Source organism: Prionailurus viverrinus, chromosome C2, assembly GCF_022837055.1.
Source record: "Prionailurus viverrinus isolate Anna chromosome C2, UM_Priviv_1.0, whole genome shotgun sequence".
Lineage (NCBI taxonomy): Eukaryota > Metazoa > Chordata > Mammalia > Carnivora > Felidae > Prionailurus > Prionailurus viverrinus.
This window is the reverse complement of record NC_062569.1, coordinates 15498852-15519531: the sequence shown is the minus strand read 5'-3', so window position 1 is coordinate 15519531 and position 20680 is coordinate 15498852. Positions and strand designations below refer to the sequence as shown.

The following is a 20680-nucleotide window of genomic DNA, read 5'->3' as shown; positions in this document are numbered from 1 at the left end:
GAAGGTGGGAGAAGAGTGATTATGAAGATGGTGATTTCTATTAATAATATACCTTTGGAAAATGAGAATTACTCATCATTTCTCTGTAGTTATAAATCACAACAGAACTAAATCTACAAAGGTTGTATTTTGGAAATATGTTATCAAGCCAAAAGAACAAGCAGTTGAATAAACTTAACTGTGTGATTCATACGAACAACTTGTTGTAATAGGAAAACTAAAAACAAAACAAAACAAAAAGCTGGAGACTGAAATAACCTCAAAAAAGAATCTGATTTCCATATAATAACCTTCGCAGAATGCTCTTGAGGCCTCGTTCTCATACCATGGCTAATACCTTTGGAGATGACTTCTGGAATGATTGATTGATTTTAATATGAAATTTATTGTCAAATTGGTTTCCATACAACACCCAGTGCTCATCCCAATAGTAGAATGATTTACATAGTGGTCACAAGATAGCTTCACCAGCTGGAAAGGAAGGCAGCTCCTTCAGGCATAAAAGGCCACTTTGAGAGAACAAACTAAAACAACTTGGAGCCACGCAGAATGTGGATGTGGCTGCTTACGATCAATGTGATGGTCTGTTAGGAGGGGCTCCTTAGAAAAGTCAAGAGGCAACTCGGATGGCAGACATGGTGAGTGCCCACCTCCCCTCATCCACGCCACTTCACGGCGTGCCGGCCTACTTTCCAGCTGCCTGCACCTGTGTTTCTTTTCCTGAAGATTTCTCTGGCCTCTGGAGTCTGCTCTGTCCACCTTTACAGAATGCCAGAAATGCCAGGGAACTAACATTCTCTGGGCAAAGGCCGCAAACAATGACGGATGGAAACTGGACGACAAATACCCGGGTTGCCTCAGCCCTTGAGTGGGATAACTGAGGTACATGTTCAGTACCAGCTCTCAGATTTCCCCAGCGGGATCAAGCCCCCATCAGCCACAAGGGTAAATTGCTTCAAAATGAAACCTTTATTGAATTATTTCTTCACTCCCCTACCAGCATTTCCTGGAACTGCCTCTCAAGTAAACTAACTGTAGTCAAACCTTTGTGCCCAACACTGTGCCCAACGGTAAATGGCAGGAATCAGAACAGGACAAAAGTCAGAAAATAGTATATTTTTTAAAGCACCAATAGTGGTTATATTAGAAGATAATACATAGCTCCAGTAAACTGAGGTTTCTCACTTATGGTGATCAAGAGGCAATATATAACAACAAATTCCTTTCCCACCCAACATATCTTAAATTCACCAGAAGTGATTCTTTGTTTAGTTGTATTCTCTCCCTCCCTCGCCCCTGCATTCTATACAAATGATGGGTAGATTTCAGTGATGGAAATCTGAGTTTACAGCTCTACTAGAATGGAACAAATGTTTAGTTAAAAAAAAAAAGCTTAGAAATGCCTTTCCATTTCATTATGTTTCTTATTTTTTAGGAGAGTAAATTACCACTAAGCTATCACCCTTTCTTTTCAACACAGAAACAGCAGCTACTTCCATACAAAAGATGGGCAACATATACTCTCCCCATGGTTGTATCTAGTCTAAGCCAAGAGATTTTATAGAAGTATTTAAAATGAAAGTTGAAAAAAAAAAATCTCTGGAATCCAGGATAGAGAAATCAGATCTAACACCCAATGATCTCAACTGATTTGTCACATTTGAAAGAAAATTCCAGATCTCACCTGTTAGATTTAAAGTTGTAATAGCCACTTTCTTCTAGGACTTCTTCAATCACAGTCTGGAGTTGAAAAAAAAAAAATCAGGTTAGTATTGAATTAAAAGCAACAAAATAAAATTGTTCAAAGGCACTGCAAAAACTTCACCTGCATCTGTTCATACGTTATTCCCTCCTCCAAATCAAAGCTGGTGCACAGACCTGAAATAGATAGATTATGGAAAGTCTGAACTCCGGTTGGTATTTTCTTGATTAGACTTTATTGGCGATTACAACTCAACTGTAGTGAAAACAGGGTGAATTTAGACATGAGGAAGAGGAGTACTTATAAGCACATTCCAAATTGTCTTGCTTCGAATATTCAAACTCTTTGTTTCTCTTCCTTTAATAACTGGCTGCTTTTGGGGCGACCATCACAAAATAATATGCAAATAGTACACAAAGGTATAGGGGCATCTCACAGGGTATAAATCGGGTAATTTAGTTAGAGGGGTGGGTGTGTGTGCACACTAAGGACAGGTGAGGAGTATTCCAAATGCGAACTACTTGATTGGTGAGTGTTCCGATCAAGAAATTCTCCTTAATCTACAAGCAAAACCAGTAAATATGTGCTAAAAAGAAAATGAATTCTTAGAGGGAGGCAGAAATAGACAGTGAGAGACAAGGAATACCTGGCCCTTTCCTATGACTGCCTAAAGGGAAATAGAATACACTTAGTGCCAGAAGGCAAGACTTTCTTGGATGTCTGTTCTAAGGATGATCTACCAGCACCTCACCCAACTGAGAGCCACCCGAGGCAACGCTGACCAGCTTCTACTGCAATCAATCAGCACTGATGTGCTGGGAGGCGCGGGAGCTCCCCTCCACTTAGGGGAGACAAGAGGTGCTGGGTTGACTTTGAGGGGAAGTGTGGGGCTGAGTCCTGGCAGGTCGTCTTCAATGCTCTGCATCCAGGGGTTCCCAAAGTGCCCGCAGGCTCTGCTGTCTGAGCTGGTGGCCAGCCTGCTGGGACGGGACTCGTCTGCTCCACCTTGGGGTGGCATGTCAAGCTGCCACAGGCCGCCCTGGGGATTTGCACCAGAACTCTCCGTTTCATCAGAGTTGCCGCTGTAAGAAGTCTGGCCCGCAGACTGACTGGCCTGCCCTGGGGGCACTTTTAAAAGCAAAAGACTTTCAACAACAGTTTATCTTGAGCTTATGGGTTTCTCAGGGAGTATTCTAAATGTAATTCTGCCTATGGGTTCGCTTCATCCCAGGGGTCCAAGACTTAAGGAAAGTTTGAGAATTCATATATGAGATGATTTGCCTAAATCGAGGAGGGAGGGCAGAGTGAGTCTCCCTCCCTTTAGCCATAATTCCTATCTACCTCAGAACTCAGTGATGTAACTCTAGTTTATAGGGACTTCAAACTTATTTAGGAACTCTAAAACCTCAGAGTAGCTTGAAAACCTCTTCTGAGAGTTCCATTATCATGAGAAGAATTACATTACGCTGAGCCCCTGCTAATGGCCAAGCACTTTTTATATGTTTACACTGGCCCTCACCATCACCCTAAAGTGCAAGTACCATTTTACCCCCATTTTACAGGCAAGAAAACCGGGGCTCAAGGGGTCGAATAATTTGCCCAAGGTCAACTACTAAATGGTTAAGCTGAGATTCAAATATAGGTATCCAGGTTTTGAGAATCCACACCTTTCGACCCTAGGCTATGTGGCCTCCCTATGTGAGATTTATGCAAAAAAGAAAAAAAAATTAAATATGTCTAATGTGGATTCTGCAGGTAAGTTTCAAATTTTCTCCATTTTAAATATCCAAACTCTTCACTTCTGCTTTTGGGCATTTGATTTTCCATCATCAGCTAGCAAGGAGAAATAAAAGGAAATACAATTCACCCACACAGATTCTGCTGTTTGTTTATGGCATTAATAAATGATCAAGGAAGCTGCCACAGCAGGGTACAATAAATCTCAGGGAATTTCTATATTCCTACTGTATATCCTTTCCAACTATTGCCATAGATAATCAAAATAAGCTCTATCTTTCTTTTAAATTGAAGATAATCTTTTAAGGGTAAGCTGTTGATCCAAATAATAGATTTCTTTGTGAAAGCCAGATTTCCGGTGTTGCAGGCCATTACCTGTTGGGTCATCTGGGGACAGGCTGTTTCCACTTGATGAATGACGTAATAAATGGTAATCCACTGTGAAAAAGTTGGGCTCGATTGGTTCTGGAGATCCCTGAGATAACTGGAACAGAAAAGGCAAAGCCACATGTTATTCTGCACTCAGAAGCAAATGATAGGAGATCACTTTCCCTACGTCTCCACAAGGAGAATTTAGTGCTGTGGTTTTCAATCCCTTGTAAATAGATAAAGGCACATCATCCTTTCAAAAGAACTTGTAAATTAGAGGCAGGCAAATTATAGCAGAAGCAAGGTAGACAATTCCCTGGTCACATGAAAAAGTAAAAACAACTCTGCACTTTTTAGTTTTATGAGAGCAAGATAAAAACGGATAGCAAAATAATGGCATGGGCTTGGAACATCAAAAGGTTATTTGTATCAGGCCTATGAGGAATAACCTCCAGTTATTCAGCAGAACAATATGTTTAGCCCACATCGTCATTGTTTTTCATGTATCTGCTTTGAACAATGCCTTCTTGCTTGACCAACACAACCAAGTTTCTTAACACATTTTGCTAAATTATTGTTGCTTAATTTTAATCTCCAAATATGAATCCCCTACACTCTAAAGGAGAGAGTTATTCACTAAACGACAGAATTTATTAAGGTTCCAATTATTTAATGGTCTTCTATAAAGCTGAATTTTTTAAGCAGAATTTTAGGCTATAAATATTTCTCAACCTCCTTTCACCTTTAATTCCAACCAGCACTTGGGCTGGCCAAGTTTTCATGCCTGTGTTAATGTAACATATTAAAATGCCAATTCTTATTAATAAACCAGAAACAAATGGCACAATTTAGACTATGCAATAGTGGTTGCCTTGGATTCACATGCTCTGCTCAGGAATTAAAATACCCCATTGTTCAATCACTTGAGAAAACTTGCAGTATTCATTAAAATTCAACAACTATGCCTACCCTGTGACCCAGCAATCACACTCTTAGGTATGAACACAAGAGAAATGAAGGACTTCTGTCCACCAAAAGAGGTACACAAGAATGTTCATAGCACCTTTATTCATAATAACCCCAAACTGGAAAAACCCCAAATGTCTACAGACAGAAGGATGGGTAGATATATTGTGGTGTGCTTATCCAATGGGATTCTGCAAAGCACAAAAAAGAACAAACTATAGATACAAACCGTAACAGGAACAAGCATTGAGCAAAAGAAGCAAAAAGAAAACACAACGTATGACCTCTCGTATATGCATGTTCACAATCTGGCAAAGCTAACCAATGGTGATGAAGGTTAAGATAACAATTACATTGTGGCAGGGGATTTGACCAGGAAAAGGCAAGCAGGAACCTTCTTCAGCACAGGAAATGTCCTACATAGTGATGAGGGTGGTGGTCACATGGGTGAATGTGTAGGTAAAAGTTCATGGAGCTGGCCAGGTACCTCACTGTAGGCATTGTGCACTTTGTACCCTAATGAAAAACATTTCATATGAGCAACTGATAATTATTCCATCTAGGTGCTTTGGACACTATTAGTACAAATCATTTTTGTGTTTTCTAGTCTCCATGTTGCCAACAAATGTACTGTAGAAAAAACTAAGGTTCCACCCTTTTTTATTCTTGAAAATTTACTTTCTTTACTTCAGTGACAACTGATAAAACTAATAACCCATTTGTAAAGGGACAAGATCATAGGATTGTAACATATCGTAATGCAGGAGGATCAGATAGTCACATGCTTACTAATGCTCTCATCAGTGCCATTAGGATGCCACAGAGGTAGCCCTGATCACTCGGCGTTTCTCAGAGCCAAGCTAGTAGCTTGCTCCAACTAAGCTTAATACGTCTTGTAATGCTGCAAATGATTTCCTGGTATTGCCTTCCAAACGACTTCAGATGGGATTGTTTTTCATGTGATTGAGCATAGGAGTAATTTGGCTGCCTGAAGTGCTCATCCTAATTATAGAAGGCTTATTTAAGTCAACTTAATTATTTAGTAAACACCTTGGACTCCTCTTTCCCAGACGGGAAATGTTTAAAGCTGTACAGTGATATATGTGAATTGTGACCCAGAGAGACCAAGAGAGCCATTTTACAACGACAAAGGCAAGTGCTTTTCCTTGATGCAAACCTTGAAGAGAGGAGTACTTGAGATTTCCAGTGCCTTTCACATAAGCAGTGTCCTTTAGCTTAAGAGCTGCACATCCTCAGAGGGATGGGCCCATGGATGAAGGCAAGGGCTGAAATTCGGTTGAATCCCTTTTGTGTGTTTGAATCCCAGATACGTTTATTTTCATTCCAGAAACTTCTCGGAACTTCTTGCAGTTCAGTGTTTCGACCTACCTATTCTTTCAGTGTATCGTTTTTGCCCCTCGCTGTGTGTCATGGTCTGAGCAGGTTTTGTAAAATAGAGATGAAAACCATCGAATCCCATATACCAGTGGTCTATACCAATAGTTTATCAGCACCAGGCTGGGCAGCATGGAGGACACAGAAATGATGTGGCCTGCACTTGGGGTAATTAGGCTAATATACACGAACAAAACGGTGAAGGAATAAACACTGAAGTGTAAAATGAGGTGGGGAGTTCCAAGCTTCCAAAAGGAAGTAATGCTTCAAGAAGACCAGCATGATCTTCAGAAGCTCTGGAGCAGAAACACTGGAGCCAAGTCTTGAAGGATAGATTTGGGTGGATGCAAGGAAGTGAAGCGGACACTCCAGGTGAGTAGAACTTGGGGGCAAAGGCTGGGCACTGCATACTACTAGCAAGGTGAATAAAGGGATGTGACATAAGTCCACATTATAGAGATGTGGGGATCTAGGCTGAAGAGAGGAAGGCAAGCGCCGCTCATTAATTCAGTGGGGGTTTTCTACCAACTATTGTGTGCCGCACACACAGATCCAAACAATGGAAACAACCAATGGTGGCCAAAAATTCTACCCTGGAGCTTGCTGCCTAATTGGGGAGGAATATGTCTGTGAAACAACCACCTGGATATATGGGAAACTGCAACTGTGCTGAATGCATTAAAGGACAGATCTATGGTTCTAGGAGAACAGACAGATTTAAATTAGACGGGAAAGGTTTTCTGGAAAAAATGACACTTCTGCTGAGAGCTGAAAGAATCAGTGAGAATGAGTAAAGGATGGAAAAGGAAGATCTTTAAAGGCAGAAAAACAAGCATTTGCAAAGACTTAGGAGGAAGCTGCGTGGTAGACAGGCCTCAGACAGTGCCTGTGGCTGATGTAATTTCGACCACGAATGGCAAGAAAGAAGGAGATCAAGGTGGAGGGGTGGGCAGGGCTTGGACCAAACAGGACTGTCAATATGGTGGGTAGGATTTGGCAGTTTATACTAAGAGCCCCTGAACAGTTTTCAGTGGGTAGGGTGTGTGTGTGTGTGTGTGTGTGTGAGACATGATCAGATTCTGTTTTGAAAGGATCATTCTGGATGCAATGTGCACAGCAGTCTGCATGAGGCTGGTGATGCCAGGGTGGGTGCAGACCCAGAGGAAGGCTCCTGCAAATAATGCCAGCCTAGAAGCTGGGAGCCAGAGTTTACATGGCGAGGCAGGAAACTGGAGGCTATAAAGGTTTTCGAGTATGCCTTAAACAAAAAAAAAAAAGCTAGTGTTTAGAAACTCTTAGTCCTGCAAGATGGGTTAGAGAACAGGGAGATCATCAGAGAAGCTGTGACACTAACACCAGAGAGAAGTGCTAAGAGCTTGGACTAGGTGTTAGCCAAGAGGAAGATCAAAAACCATCACTAATAACACTAGTAGTGCCTACAGCCATTTACTGAGGACTTAAACATTCTAGACACATTGGATGTTCTATCTGGTTCTTACATCTACCTCTACGGTGGGCATTATCCCCGTTCCACAGATGGGGACACTGAGAAGGAATGCGCTCAAGGATCATAGCTAGCAAGCGGCAGAAGCAGGGCTAGAACCCAGGGCTGTAACGTCAAGGGGTGAGCAAAACCGCGTTATGTGAAGAAGATCCCGGGTGTTGACGACTCATAGGGCAAAAGAAATAACATGGAGCAGCCGAACATGACTGCAAGGCTTAAAGACTGAGGAAAAGGAAAACATGCTTCCAGCGATGGTGATGCACATGGAGGGAGGAAGAGGAAGAGTCCGATTCTGGACACACGAGACAGGCAAGAAAATGCTCACCCCGTAGGTGGAATACAGATGCTACCACAGAATGTTCGAAGCAGCGGCCCCTACGACTGGCAGAGGCTCGGAGGTGGCCAGCAGTCCTGGGCCATGTGGGCCCTTTTTTGCCTCTTGAGCATTCAGCTCAGAGGGGCACTGCCATCTCTGGCTTGTATGTCCTGTTGGGAAGAATGCTTCTGAAATGACGGAAAAGGGCTCTCCTGCCCTGAACAAACATCGACAGTTCTAAGGAGCAAATGACTGTACACACTTTGGAACTAGAGCCAAGTAAACATTAAAGAGAACAAACTGTGTCCCTGTTACCACCCCTCCTCCCCCCCCCCCCAAACTCAACTGATTTTGAGCAAGGGCTGACTGAGCAATTTTGGCTCGTCATTGTTCAAGTGAGAATATAGTACTTTTGGGGCAGAACCTAAATGAGAAGCAAAAAAAATGTAATCTTCATTAAATTCCCCAAACTATATCTTCTCTTCCATATCATAAAATAAGGGGATCTTCGCTGCAGAACAACTACACAAATTATTTGGAATCTAATGCACTGAGGTAGGACTCCGAAGGAAATGAAACAACATAAATGCAATGAGGTGCCAGAAATGAGAACATTTTTAAGGCACTAAATCACACGTCACTCACCAGCCCTCTCTGATCTTTCTCCCTTCAGATTTCCCTGTCCTCTTTGACTGAATTCTAACATGTTAAGACGAACATACTGTCTTCTTTTTCGTCTTTTCTAACCTACAGCTCCTCTCTAGTCTTTTTTGTTAGGCTCTTACAGGCCACTCTGTTAACAGACACGTCCAGTATCTGTGCTCACTATTCTCTTACACTTCAGCACTCTCTCGCGGATGCACCTGTATCTTCTCACGGGTGGTCACTTTGCCACCCTCGCCCCTACTTCCCCCAGAAGCGGCCTTGCTGTTTACGTTTCCAACAAAGACTGTGTTTCTGACAAAGAATTCCAAAACTAAAAAAAAAAAGGCTGGAAAATCACCATCCTATGCTATTTACAACCAGGAGCTCGTCCTCCCAGGACCTGAAGGTGGGACTGAGGGAGAAGATGAACGGGGCCCGGCCCCACTGGGCGGGAGAACCCTGCCGTAGGCGCTTCTCCACTTGGTCCAAACAGGTCAGTGTTGGGCGCTGCTGATTTATGATGCCTCCATGGGGCCCTGACAGGGGCTACGCAAAAATAAGGTAATTATTATGTGCATAAGAAGCCATTAATTAAAGCATGAAGAGAGGGGCAACCTGCTAATTGGAAAAGAGCCAGAAACCTGGAGTTTAGGAGTTAGAGACTGCCAGCTACTGAATAAGGTAAGCTTGACCTTGCTGATCTGAGTTGAAGTACAGATTCAGAACCAAAGAAATGTGTTCTCCTCTCCTTGCAGTTTATTTATTTAAGAAAAAAGGTTCTTTTTTTTTTTTTTTTCTGTAGAATCCCCCAGTCTGGATTTTGCTGATTATCCCCATGGTGTCTTTTAACATGTTCTCTTGTCCCACATATTTGCTACCCATTTGTAGTATCTGGATGTAGAGCAGGGATTGGCAAACTTCTTTGGCAAAGATCAGGTAGGAAATATTTACAGATTTACAGGTCTTGCAGTCTCTGTCACAGCTACTGTGCCTACAAGGTGAATGCAACCATAGACAATATGTAAGTGAATGCATTGGTTGTGTTCCAATAAAACTTTATGTCCAAAAACAGGCAATACACCAGATTGGCCTGAGGACCACGGTTTGCCCACTTCCAATATACAGGCTTCCTCAGATGCAGATCCAGGTTTTTAGCAAATACACAGCCATTGGGAGGCGTATGCCTAGTGGCCCCTCTTTCTGTGACATTAGCAACCACTGGTAATCATGTCTAGGTCCATTATTTCATTACAGGCTGCAAAATGACAATATTTTTTATTCCTTTAGTTGTTATTAGCTGGAGTACTAGTATAATGAGAAACTTCCCCCTGATCAATTTAATTACCCTGGGATAGAATTCATAAGGGAACCACAGAACAAATGAATAAATGTTTGATTCTTTCCTTTTGCAAATAATTTTCAAAACAATGAGTTGGTTACTTAGCATCCTCCAAAGGTAACCAGTGAGGGATTTCTTATTTTACTATCATGAACTCTTAGATTGAAACTTTACTTAAGGCTTTCCATCCATTGCAGTTATTATCCTTACTGATGCTCTAATTATCCACTAGACAGCCAGCAGGAGCCTCTTTAAGTTGGCTCCTGAGTCCTTTTGACACATCCCCAGTAATCCTTGATGGCATCCTCACTATGCATTCTATTATGTCAAGACATTCCATTCTAATCTCATTCAGCTCCTGTTCTAGCCCTGCAATCACTCTATCTCCTAGGAGCCATGGGTGCTCAGGGAGCTCTCCGCTGCTTGCTTAATTTCTAGACAATTTAGTGGAAATATTAGGAAATATGTATATATTTATTTTTTTTTTTAATGTTTATTTATTATTGACAGAGAGAGACAACATGCGCAAAGGAGGGGCAGAGAGAGGAGGAGACCCAGAATCCGAAGCAGGCTCCAGGCTCTGAGCTGTCAGCACAGAGCCTGACGATGTGGGGCTCGAACCCACAAACCACGAGACCCTGACCTGAGGCGGAGTCAGATGCTTGACCGACTGAGCCACCCAGGTGCCCCGAAATATGGATATTTTTAAAAGAAAAGATTTATCATGAATTCATACTTATTCATATTGGTATTTCCAATTCTACATTATTAACTAGATAATATATAAGTATTATCTATATATTATATTGATAATATGTAAATATTACCAATATAAATGTATATTGAATTAATATATTCTATCTTGTTTCTATTTCTCCTTTCTCCCATGCTGAAAATCCTAGTTTCCCCAAACTCTATACAATCACATGCTCCTACAATTTTAGCCAAGATTGAGAAGACCGGACGGAAGATCCGCTGAAGTAAGTCATAAATAAAGAGCTTAGTTGCTTAGAAAAGGGCTTTTCCCACTTCTTCACTCTTCTATATATCCTGCTGGGTCTTAGGCCATTAATCAGAAGGCAGGCACAATCATCCCATAACTGTTCCTCAAGCTGGAGACGTAGAGGCCCTGGATTTCAGAACAGATTTCAGAGGGGAAGGTGGAAATCAAATGCATTTTATATGCTATCACTGCTTGCTTCTTCCATGGCCCCGATGTAGGTGACTGTGTTAGTAGTCAAAGGCCAATTGGCCACTCTACCGAGATCACATAGGGGATGAAAAATCCATTTCCAAACAAAAATTGTCACTAACAAAAGATTATACCAGAAAGGGTGAAAAACAGAGGTCACAAAGTTTTCTCATTTGTGTTTAGAGGGGGGCAGGAGGGCTTCTTTTTATATCCATATAAAAATATAAATATTAAATATATCAGCATATATCATATATTATATATATCAATGAATAGACTATATTGTACACAACATACTTATCAATAAAGAATAATACTCTCTATTCAACGATCATACATTAAGCCCCATCATGTGCCAGGCTCTGTGCAAGACCACGGGCAATCAAAGATGGATACGACACACTCGCTGCCTTTGGGAGAGACAGAAATGTAAGCCAGATAAAAAGCTCTTTAAACACAACAATGTGAGTAAACTAAAAAAGCACAGAGAAAAGGGAGATTGATTCTGTACAGGGAAAAGTGAGGGAGATTTTTATGGAGGAGCTGGCCTCTCAGTTCAGTGGTGGAGAATAGGAAGTGTATTAATATTCCAGGCAGATTTGTTTAGCGCACAGGAGAGGAGGTCTGCCTCCATGATCAGGAGCGCATACGCCGTGATGGAACGAACCACCACAAGCTTGTAGTGTCAGAGGGGACTATGGCATTCCTCACCGGAGAAATGTGCCTCTAAACAAAGTTGAGAAAAGGGATAAGTCTTTGAGTTCGTCCCCCCCTTCCCCTGCCACCCTGGGCTCCTGAATGCCCTTGACCACCCCCATTAATCCCTTTGTATTCCCCAGACCAAGGGCAGAAGGTTAAGCACTCTGAGAGAAGCCTCCACTGTACAGAGGAAGGCCTACAAGGTGGTGGGGTCGGTTTAACAAAAGAGCATCTTTTTTCTGTCTGGACAGAAAAGAAAGCCAGCAAGAAAGGGATACAAACCAAAAATCTAAGTGACGGAAGAGAGAATACTCTGCTTTAAGGAAGGACATGCACTGGTGGAAAATCTCAACAATGGGGGGGTGTGGGGGAGGGGAGGGAACCTTCGGGCAAGCTGTGATGCAGGCACTTTGATCTCTTAAAGCTGGGATTTCTGTTAAACTAAATTTGTATACAAAGTGGATTATTCTGCATATCATTTTAATAAGAATATGAAAACCTAGCAACATGTAATGTTTTCATGGGAGACTTGAGGCTCTGTCTTCCTAAAATACATTTATTGGTATTCGTGATGCAATATGTAAATATCATAAAAATAAATATCCACAGTCTCATCCACTTCTGTTTGATCTACTTGAGCTTTGTTTCTTGGCCTCATTTGCCAACACAGCCCATGAAAGAAATTGCGCTCTTGGATCTCTGATGAGGTAGGGTTTATGTTCTGTTTACCTGCTGCCGTGTCTGTTTTTCCATCTCCTGTTTGTGTGTCGGCAGACGCCGCTGATGTAAGGTAACAGAGCAAACACAGACTGTTTGCATTTCGTATCAAAGGGCCCATCATACTGCCTGAATAAGGAGTACATTTATGCTTAAGATTGGATCCATTAAAGGAAAAAGAAACTCTAAAGAAAAAGAGCATTGGCGGCATGATGGTTTCAAAGTTTAAGTGTAGGTAAAACTTTACAAATGTACGTATAAAATTGGAACAGGCCCAAACCGCTAGGGCCTGGGGTCTTTCGGGGACAGGAAAAGGGAAGCTTGTGACCAGCTCCAAGGGCTATATCGAAATGGCTACCGACCAGGACAGAGGGATTTCCTCTTCTCCAGTCGTGCTAATCAGAGATAGACAATTTTCTTTCCATCCGGTTGATTTAACCTTTTTGTGATTTAATATTCGTGGGTAGGGGCGCCTGGGTGGCTCAGTCGGTTAGGCGTCCGACTTCAGCTCAGGTCACGATCTTACGGTCCCTGAGTTCGAGCCCCGCGTCGGGCTCTGGGCTGATGGCTCAGAGCCTGGAGCCTGCTTCTGATTCTGTGTCTCCCTCTCTCTCTGCCCCTCCCCCATTCATGCTCTGTCTCTCTCTGTCTCAAAAATAAAATAAACGTTAAAAAAAAAATTAAAAAAAAATATTCGTGGGTATAATTAGAAACATTTACTAACACCCAAGGTCTAGGGGAAAAACTTAAAAATATAGTTGGCTCTTGAACAACATGGGTTTGAACTACATGGGTCCAAATATTTGGATTTCTCACAGTGCAGTGCTGTAAATGTATTTTCTCCTCCTTATGATTTTATTTCTAGCTTACTTTATTGTAAGAATACAGTATATAATATATAACTTCCAAAATGTGTTTTAATCCACTATTTATGCTATCAGCAAGTCTTTCAACAGTGGGCTATTAGTAATGAAGGTTTGGGAAAGTCACAAGTTATATGTGGGTTTTCAACTGTGCAGGAGCAGGTGGTCAGTGTCCCTCCTCCCCATGGTGGTCGGGGGTCAACAGTGGTTCATTCCACCCTCCTAGGTGATAAAAATCACAGCTTCATCCAGTTAAATGACTTGTTTGGGTGGTACAGCTCAATTAAGGGGCTTCCTAGAGAATGTTCTAATAAAATATTACATTCTCTTAAAAAACAGAATTCTTTTTAAAAAGGCTAAAGTATATTTTTAATTAAAGATGTTTAATAACATTTATTTTGGAAAACATGTAATCATACTGAAGCAATTTTCTATTCGTCTTCTGAGATGATGGCCCCAGAAATAAAGGTGAGAAAATTAGAGGCAAAGACAACCTTGATTTAGTATCATAAGCAGTGCTGTGGTCTGAATGTTCATGTCCCCTCAAATTTGTATGTTGAAACCTAACCCCCAAAGTGATGGTATTGACTCATTGTGAGGTAATTCGGTCACGAAGACAGAGCCCTCATGGAAGTGCTCTTATAAAAAAGTGCCCTTATAAAGAGGCCCCAGAGAGTTTCCTTGCCTCAATTGCCACGTGAGGATAGGAGAAATCAAAAGTCTGCAACTGGGAAGAGGGCTTGTATCAAACATGACCGTGCTGGCACCTTGATATTGGGCAGTCAGTTTCCAGAACTGAGAGCAGTCTTTGCTGTTTATAAGCTCCCCGGTTTATGGTGTCTTTTTTATACAGCTTGGAAGGACCAAAACAAATAACGATAGTATCCTTTAATAGAAGATAGACTTTAAAAAGTACAAAGCAGAGAAGGTATAAAAATTTAACTCTTCCGATGTGTTTTTGTTAGCCAAAGAAGAATTCCTATATGTAGAATACGGTACCTTTTTAATTTCAGATTTCAAATTGCAAGGGTTACTCTGCTGGCTGAAGAGGGATTTCTTGAATCTCTCTATAACCCTTCTTTTCAAATTGTGGTGCAAAGCTGGAGGAAGCTGCATAAAATGAGAAAACAATTATTGTAAGCAAATTGTTAACACTGTACAGACGACTCCTGGAAGCATTTACTGAGGGTCAGTGTAACAATACGAATTCAACAGGACTAAATAAGAATATAAATTTGACTCCAAATATCATGACTAGGTGTGATAATTTTTCATTCCGCAATCCAGAAGGAATATATTACTCCTCTCTCTTTCAAAAGGCTGCTTCCATTTATACTATTGTTCCTTCATTTTCTTGGTATTATTTTTCATATAAAACCTAAATTGAACATATAAATTGAATTTTTCAAAGAACAGACTTCACGAGGAAGGATGCATCCTATCAGATGTTTACGTGCTATGTCATGCCCAGAATTGTGCTAAACAACCTGACCAAGGTCCTAAAGGATCTGGCTCTGTGTTTTATGTTTTGTGTTTTGTTTTTGTTTGTTTAGAGAGAGAGTGAGCACGAGCTGGGAGAGGGGCAGAGGGAGAGAAAAAGAGAATCCTAAGCAGACTCCACGCTCAACCCTCAGTACGGAGCCCATCGCAGGGCTTGATCCCATGACCCTGGGATCCTGACCTGAGCTGACATCAAGAGTCGGATGCTCAACCGACTGAGCCACACAGGCGCTCCTGAAGGATCTGACACTTTGGAACAGGAAGCACATATCTGCACTACGAAGTCAGATGCCTGTCTGTGAGCGCTCCTGATATTCACATAGAGATCAGACTGTAGGGACCAATCTTGTCAAGAAGAAAAGAATGAATTAGTATACATTAGGGCTGTGCCAGGATGAGTTGGATTTAATAACTTAGTAGCAAGTCACTTTGAAATCTCTGAAAATATGGCAATTGGATGAAATTGGAGATTTCAAAACATTGATTTTGTAGAGATCTGCAGGTTGAATTTACACAAGGAAACCAAAGATCCTGAGAAGCACAGAGGGTTGAAATAAAGTTTGGAAGAAGGATAATAGAGCAAAGAAATAGGGTCAGAATGATAAGTAGTCTCAGAGTGGAAATAACATTTGGTTTGTTTAAAATATGGAGAGGATTTGGAAGGAGAGGAAAAAGAATCATTAAGAAAAGAGATGGCTAAGTGGGAAGGAAGATGTAGTAGTAGGCGCTCTCAAGATTAAAAACAAAATAAAAAAATCCAGCCAACAAAAATACAAGAATAGAATTAAAGATTCAGGCCAAAAGGAGACAAATGTGGCAGTGGCAATTATTTACCCCCCCCCCCCCATTCCATTTTTCTATACTCTCTTACTGTTTAGGTTTGGTGCCACGTGACTCCTCTGGCCACTAAAAATGTGTCACTCCGAGGATGTGGCAATTCAAAGACGGCATCCTCCTCCTCCATCCCTGTCTGCCCTGGGCAAGGAGCTTGGCGTCCATCCGTTCCAGATGGCACACCACAAGATGGAGGAGGGCCACCTGACCCGCCCAAATTTAGCTGAGTGAGAAATAAGCCACTGCTGTGCCAAGCAAAGAGATTTCGGGTGTATCTGTTAGTGTAGTGTAACTTACCATATCCTGGCTACAAGGAATGTCCATTCATTCAAGTTACATGAAGCAGGGGAATGTATAAAAGGTAATAGAGAAATGAATGGGGTCAATGGGGGCTCACAACGGCTTCTTATACCCAGAGAAAAACTGTTCATCAGCCCAGACACAACAGAATGTGGGACCCATTATGAAGCGCTGTAATGCCATAAACAGAAAAACAATGTAATTGAAAAATGTTTTAACAGCACCATCTGTAATTCTAGTCAATCCTTTGATTTTACTTGAGTCAAAGCAGGCTTAATTACAGAGGAACCAAGATTCTGCTGGAGGATCTTAAGTCCTATAGTATATACTCTGGAAGGTTCTGTAAGTTGACAGCATTGAATCTGTAATGAGCTCTTTTTATTTCAGAACTAGAGCATTCTTGTACCTTGCTCCAGATGTAATTGAATCACTCTCCTTATCCCCAGCAAATGGTCATAATTATTGTCCTTGTACACGGAATGAAAAGGAAAATAAATGTGGACAGAGAGAGAGGGAGAGAAAGAGAGAGAGGGAGAGGGTGAGGGAGAGGGTGAGGGAGAGGGAGGGAGGGAGAGAGAGAGAGAGAGGGAGAGAGAGAGAGAGAGATTTCTTGGCATTAATAAGCAAATGGTTGGAAGACAGATGAGAAGGAAAATGAGTGTAAGTGATAACGTGTGCATGACAGATTAGCAAAAGTAATGAATTTAACTTAAGAGTGGGACCAGACAAAGAAGGGAAGGGTCCTGTGCACACCTTTCTAGCAAGGGGATTGGTTAGAGAGGAGTGGATGGGAGAAGTGCCTGGAGATACCTTTTTGGTTTTGAGAATTCCCTACCCTTACCCACGGGAAGTTGCCACTTCCCTAAGTCAAACACCAGAGGGCAGTGTTGGCCCAGGACCGTCTAGTTGTTGCCTTGTACTATTCCAATTGCCAAAGAGCGGCAGCAAGCCTTTTGTGATCCACCTAATTGCACAGCGGACTTTTGAAGGTGTGAAGTACCAGTGGGTCCACAGGTTCCTTTGAAAGAGACTAACCCCAGCACTGGCAGCTGTCACTACCGGATTGCTAATTCAAATAGTCTTAAAATCCTTGCTATTCATTTAACTTGATAAGCCTCTAATTAACTCAGAATTGCTTTTATTGCTCCTGATTGCTTGAATTAATTCTCATAAAAGCTTTCTTGAATGAGTTAACAAGTCGACTTAAGATTCATACACGAGACAGTATTAGAAAGCTATTTTACTTATTGGAATAATTATCACGATAGCCAGCACCCCATCTTTAAGATTTTCATGGAAGAATTTAAAATTTTGCGCAGAATGATACATAGTTCAATTGCTGAAGAAGTAAGTATACTATACTATATACAAGAACTATAATACTAAGAATAGAATATTAACACCTATGATTCTTATGTGCCAGTGACTATGATTACTCTTTTGTGTGCATTATGTCCCTTTTCTCCCCACAATAAACTTGTAAGGCAGCTACTGTGTTATAAGTAAGGAAATCAGAGCTTCAAGACATTATGTAACATGCATAACGACTGAGTTGGTCCCTCTTTTAACACAACCCTTATCCCAGAGCACACACACCACCACTGGTATTTCTACAGTGTAACACTTTACAAACACTCCACATACGTTATTTCCTTCATTGCAATAGTCCCAGAAGCTACCCGAATCTTACTGATGGAGAAACTGATTCTAGAAAAGATGAGTCTCTCAACACCACACATCTAAGAGCTTATTTTTTGTTTTTACCATCCCAAAGTAACAACAGAAAAGATGAAATCTGATCTCTATGTTCTATACCAGAGTCTTGAACTTGCATGATGTAGGGATACTTCCTAAAGATACATTCTCTAGTGTCTCTAAGAATACCTAGTGCACACCAGCAATAATGGAGAGTGCCCCATTTGAAGTGACTTAAATAATATCTTTTCTGTAAAAACAAATTATTTTGATATATTACCGCCTAAAAGGAGATTTCCCTAAATGCTAACAAAAATTCAGAGATCATTATCAAAATAAAGGCACAAAATGTAAGCTTTCTGTTGGAATCTGCGAACCCTGAAAACACGAGTCTGCTTGGATGCATGGCTTTACCCTAAATCCGGTGTAATCTATCCCCCTTGCCATTAGGAACCAGGAGACCCAGATAAGAGACAGTAAGGAGGGTTCCAATTCCATCTACGACTATTGCTGAAAAGAGCGGTTTGTTCCACTGATGACAGCCAGAGTATAACTTCAGCTGAGGGACAGCTGTTCCCAGCCACAGTTTTTGTTCTATCGGCAACAATTGTGGTTGTTAAGATGGCAGTCTGAAGTTGGTCCACCTAACTGCCCGTCTGTGCTCTAGGAGACAGATGTTTGATTTTTAAAAGTTGCTATGTGCTGATTTTCAAAGCATTTCTTTAACCAAGTCATCGGATTCTGAGTACAGAATTAAATCCAAAGCATAAGTTGGCTGCATAGGTCTCAGCTGAGCAACAACACACAGAGACTCGTATTAAAAGGTAACATATGTACCTTGGTCACCGTATGTGCCCGGAGATGGATTTTGGTTTCCAGCAATGGAAATGAACCACTGATTTTATTCTCAGCTGGCTGTCTTAAGATTACCATCTCAGTTTTGATAAAAGCAGATGTCAAATCAGTGAAGGCAGCGTAAGGATTTTAACATCCTGCCTTTTACAATAGTTGCTTTTAGATGATTTCCAAGATCTGTCTCCATGGAAACTGGATAGGAAAGGCCACCATCAGCCCAGAGTGTCCCCTGTAAGGTTATCTGTGGGTTGTCGGGAAGGGTGAGGTCCTGCAATTCAGGGCAGCTACCACAGGCGTAAGCCCACCAAGGAGTCTGACTAGGAAATAAACATGGGGACAAGAAGAGTTGTTTGTTTGTTTGTGTGCTCGTTTGTTGATTCAGATTTACTTTCAGCAGATTTCCTTTGGAATTAGCAGACAGAGAAGACTGATCTTGGCCTTCCACCTGTAGCAAATAGGAAGGTATCATGTTCAGACTTGTTTTTATCTCCTTCATTTGAAAGGCATTGTCTTGGGCTGGCATGATAATTTAAAGTTCCCCAAAAGGGAAACATTCCTTCCTATTTGCAATGTCATAAACTTTCAAGTATTCTGGAAATACATTTTAAAAACCACAATGGTTACATCTGAACTTGTAGCAAGGAATGCCAGCTTGCCAAAAAATATGAAATCATTTGTTATGCTGAAGTGTGAGAGCATAATAATAAGATATTTATAATCATTTCATTCTTGCTTCAACATTACTTTCAAATCCAACAAAGAAATGGAACACATCTATCAAAAAGTTTTTTATTATATAAAAATTAGCAAGACAGGCATATGGAAACTATATTTAAATTTCAAAGTATATTTTCTCTCAATTTAGTAGTTAAGCATTGAGGTAATCAATAAGCTATTTAAAGCTATTTCCTTAACACTAAAGAATGCTTCCCCATATTTCTACATCAGCATTTAAATGGAAATGCATTTTTGAATATAATATCTTTACTCAATAGAGATATGGCAGATTATGTTTTGATTTATTAACCAATTTTCTACATCCCCCTCATATTTCCTTGTACCCCTTCACCCTCTTTCATTTAATCAGGTAGACAGTTCGGTGGGATTGCCTAAGGGAAAGGTTGACAGCAGAAAATGGAGGAAAAAAGTAATCAATTTCAGACTCTTGAGTCTCAAAAGGCTAGCCCTAAGAGTGATTGGAAGGAAAAGCAGATTTGGGGGAAAACGTGACAGATAAGAGCCAGGCTAGGGAGAAGCCAAAGGGGAAGCAGTGAGAACTCAGAGGTGGGTAGGTCCCACAGAAGGGAGTCCCTTGCCTCGTCCCCCAGCCCAAGTGTGACAGTTGCCTACTTGTTGCCTCTCGGCTCCAAATTCACCCTTTGGTGCCCTGCATGTGACAGTGGAATTTCTCCCTTGCCAGGATGTTGGGCTCTGTCTGTAGAGAGAGAGAGCACTCGAGGGATGCCGGAGGAGAATGGTGCTTGACTTTCTGGTCCCAGTGATGCCCCCGCCTTGCCCCAGTCCTGCAGCACTGAGTGGTCAGCAGCCAAGGGGAAACCAGAGTGGTGCTTACCCCTAGACAGTTTCACTGGCACCAATCCTATAGGCAGCTTCCCAGAACGTTCCATGGAGCAGCACCTACCAGTGGGAAGCCTCCTCTGGTCCCATAGAGGGTATTTCCCAGCCCAAGCCCCACGTGCTGCTTTCCAGCAAGTTCCACAGCATGACAGCTCAGCATGGATTACTTGCCCTAACCCCCCAGGGGAAGGCTTCCTGCAAATTTCTCTAGCACAGCATCTCAGTGGATTTCTCTGATCTTTCCGATGAGGTCTGGACCTGAGCCCAGGATGGGAGTGTCCTCTTTTCTTCCTTTCTTGGATGCTCTGCCTCAGCCCTATAAATAGTGACTTCCATAGCTGCTCTTCCTATATTCTTTAGATACTCTCTTCCCCTCTTTCGTAAATAAAACTGTTACGATTAATAACTTTTAGTAATTCTTTATATTAAATCTTCCCTATGGAAATTACTGTGTGGTTTCTGTCTCCTAACTGG

General features: G+C 41.5%; 1 protein-coding gene across 6 annotated transcripts in view; it reads right to left on the bottom strand.

Annotated features, from left to right (window-relative positions):
- The window catches only part of NEK10 (NIMA related kinase 10), a 230098-nt gene that overhangs the window by 7726 nt on the left and 201692 nt on the right, over positions 1–20680 (bottom strand). For all 6 annotated transcript variants that reach the window (XM_047875604.1, XM_047875605.1, XM_047875603.1 and 3 more), the window contains 4 exons: positions 14444–14554; positions 3815–3923; positions 1826–1878; positions 1685–1740 (listed from right to left, as the gene is read on the bottom strand). In XM_047875604.1, the coding sequence (XP_047731560.1) occupies positions 1685–1740; positions 1826–1878; positions 3815–3923; positions 14444–14554 (329 nt within the window). The remainder of the gene's footprint in view (positions 1–1684; positions 1741–1825; positions 1879–3814; positions 3924–14443; positions 14555–20680) is intronic.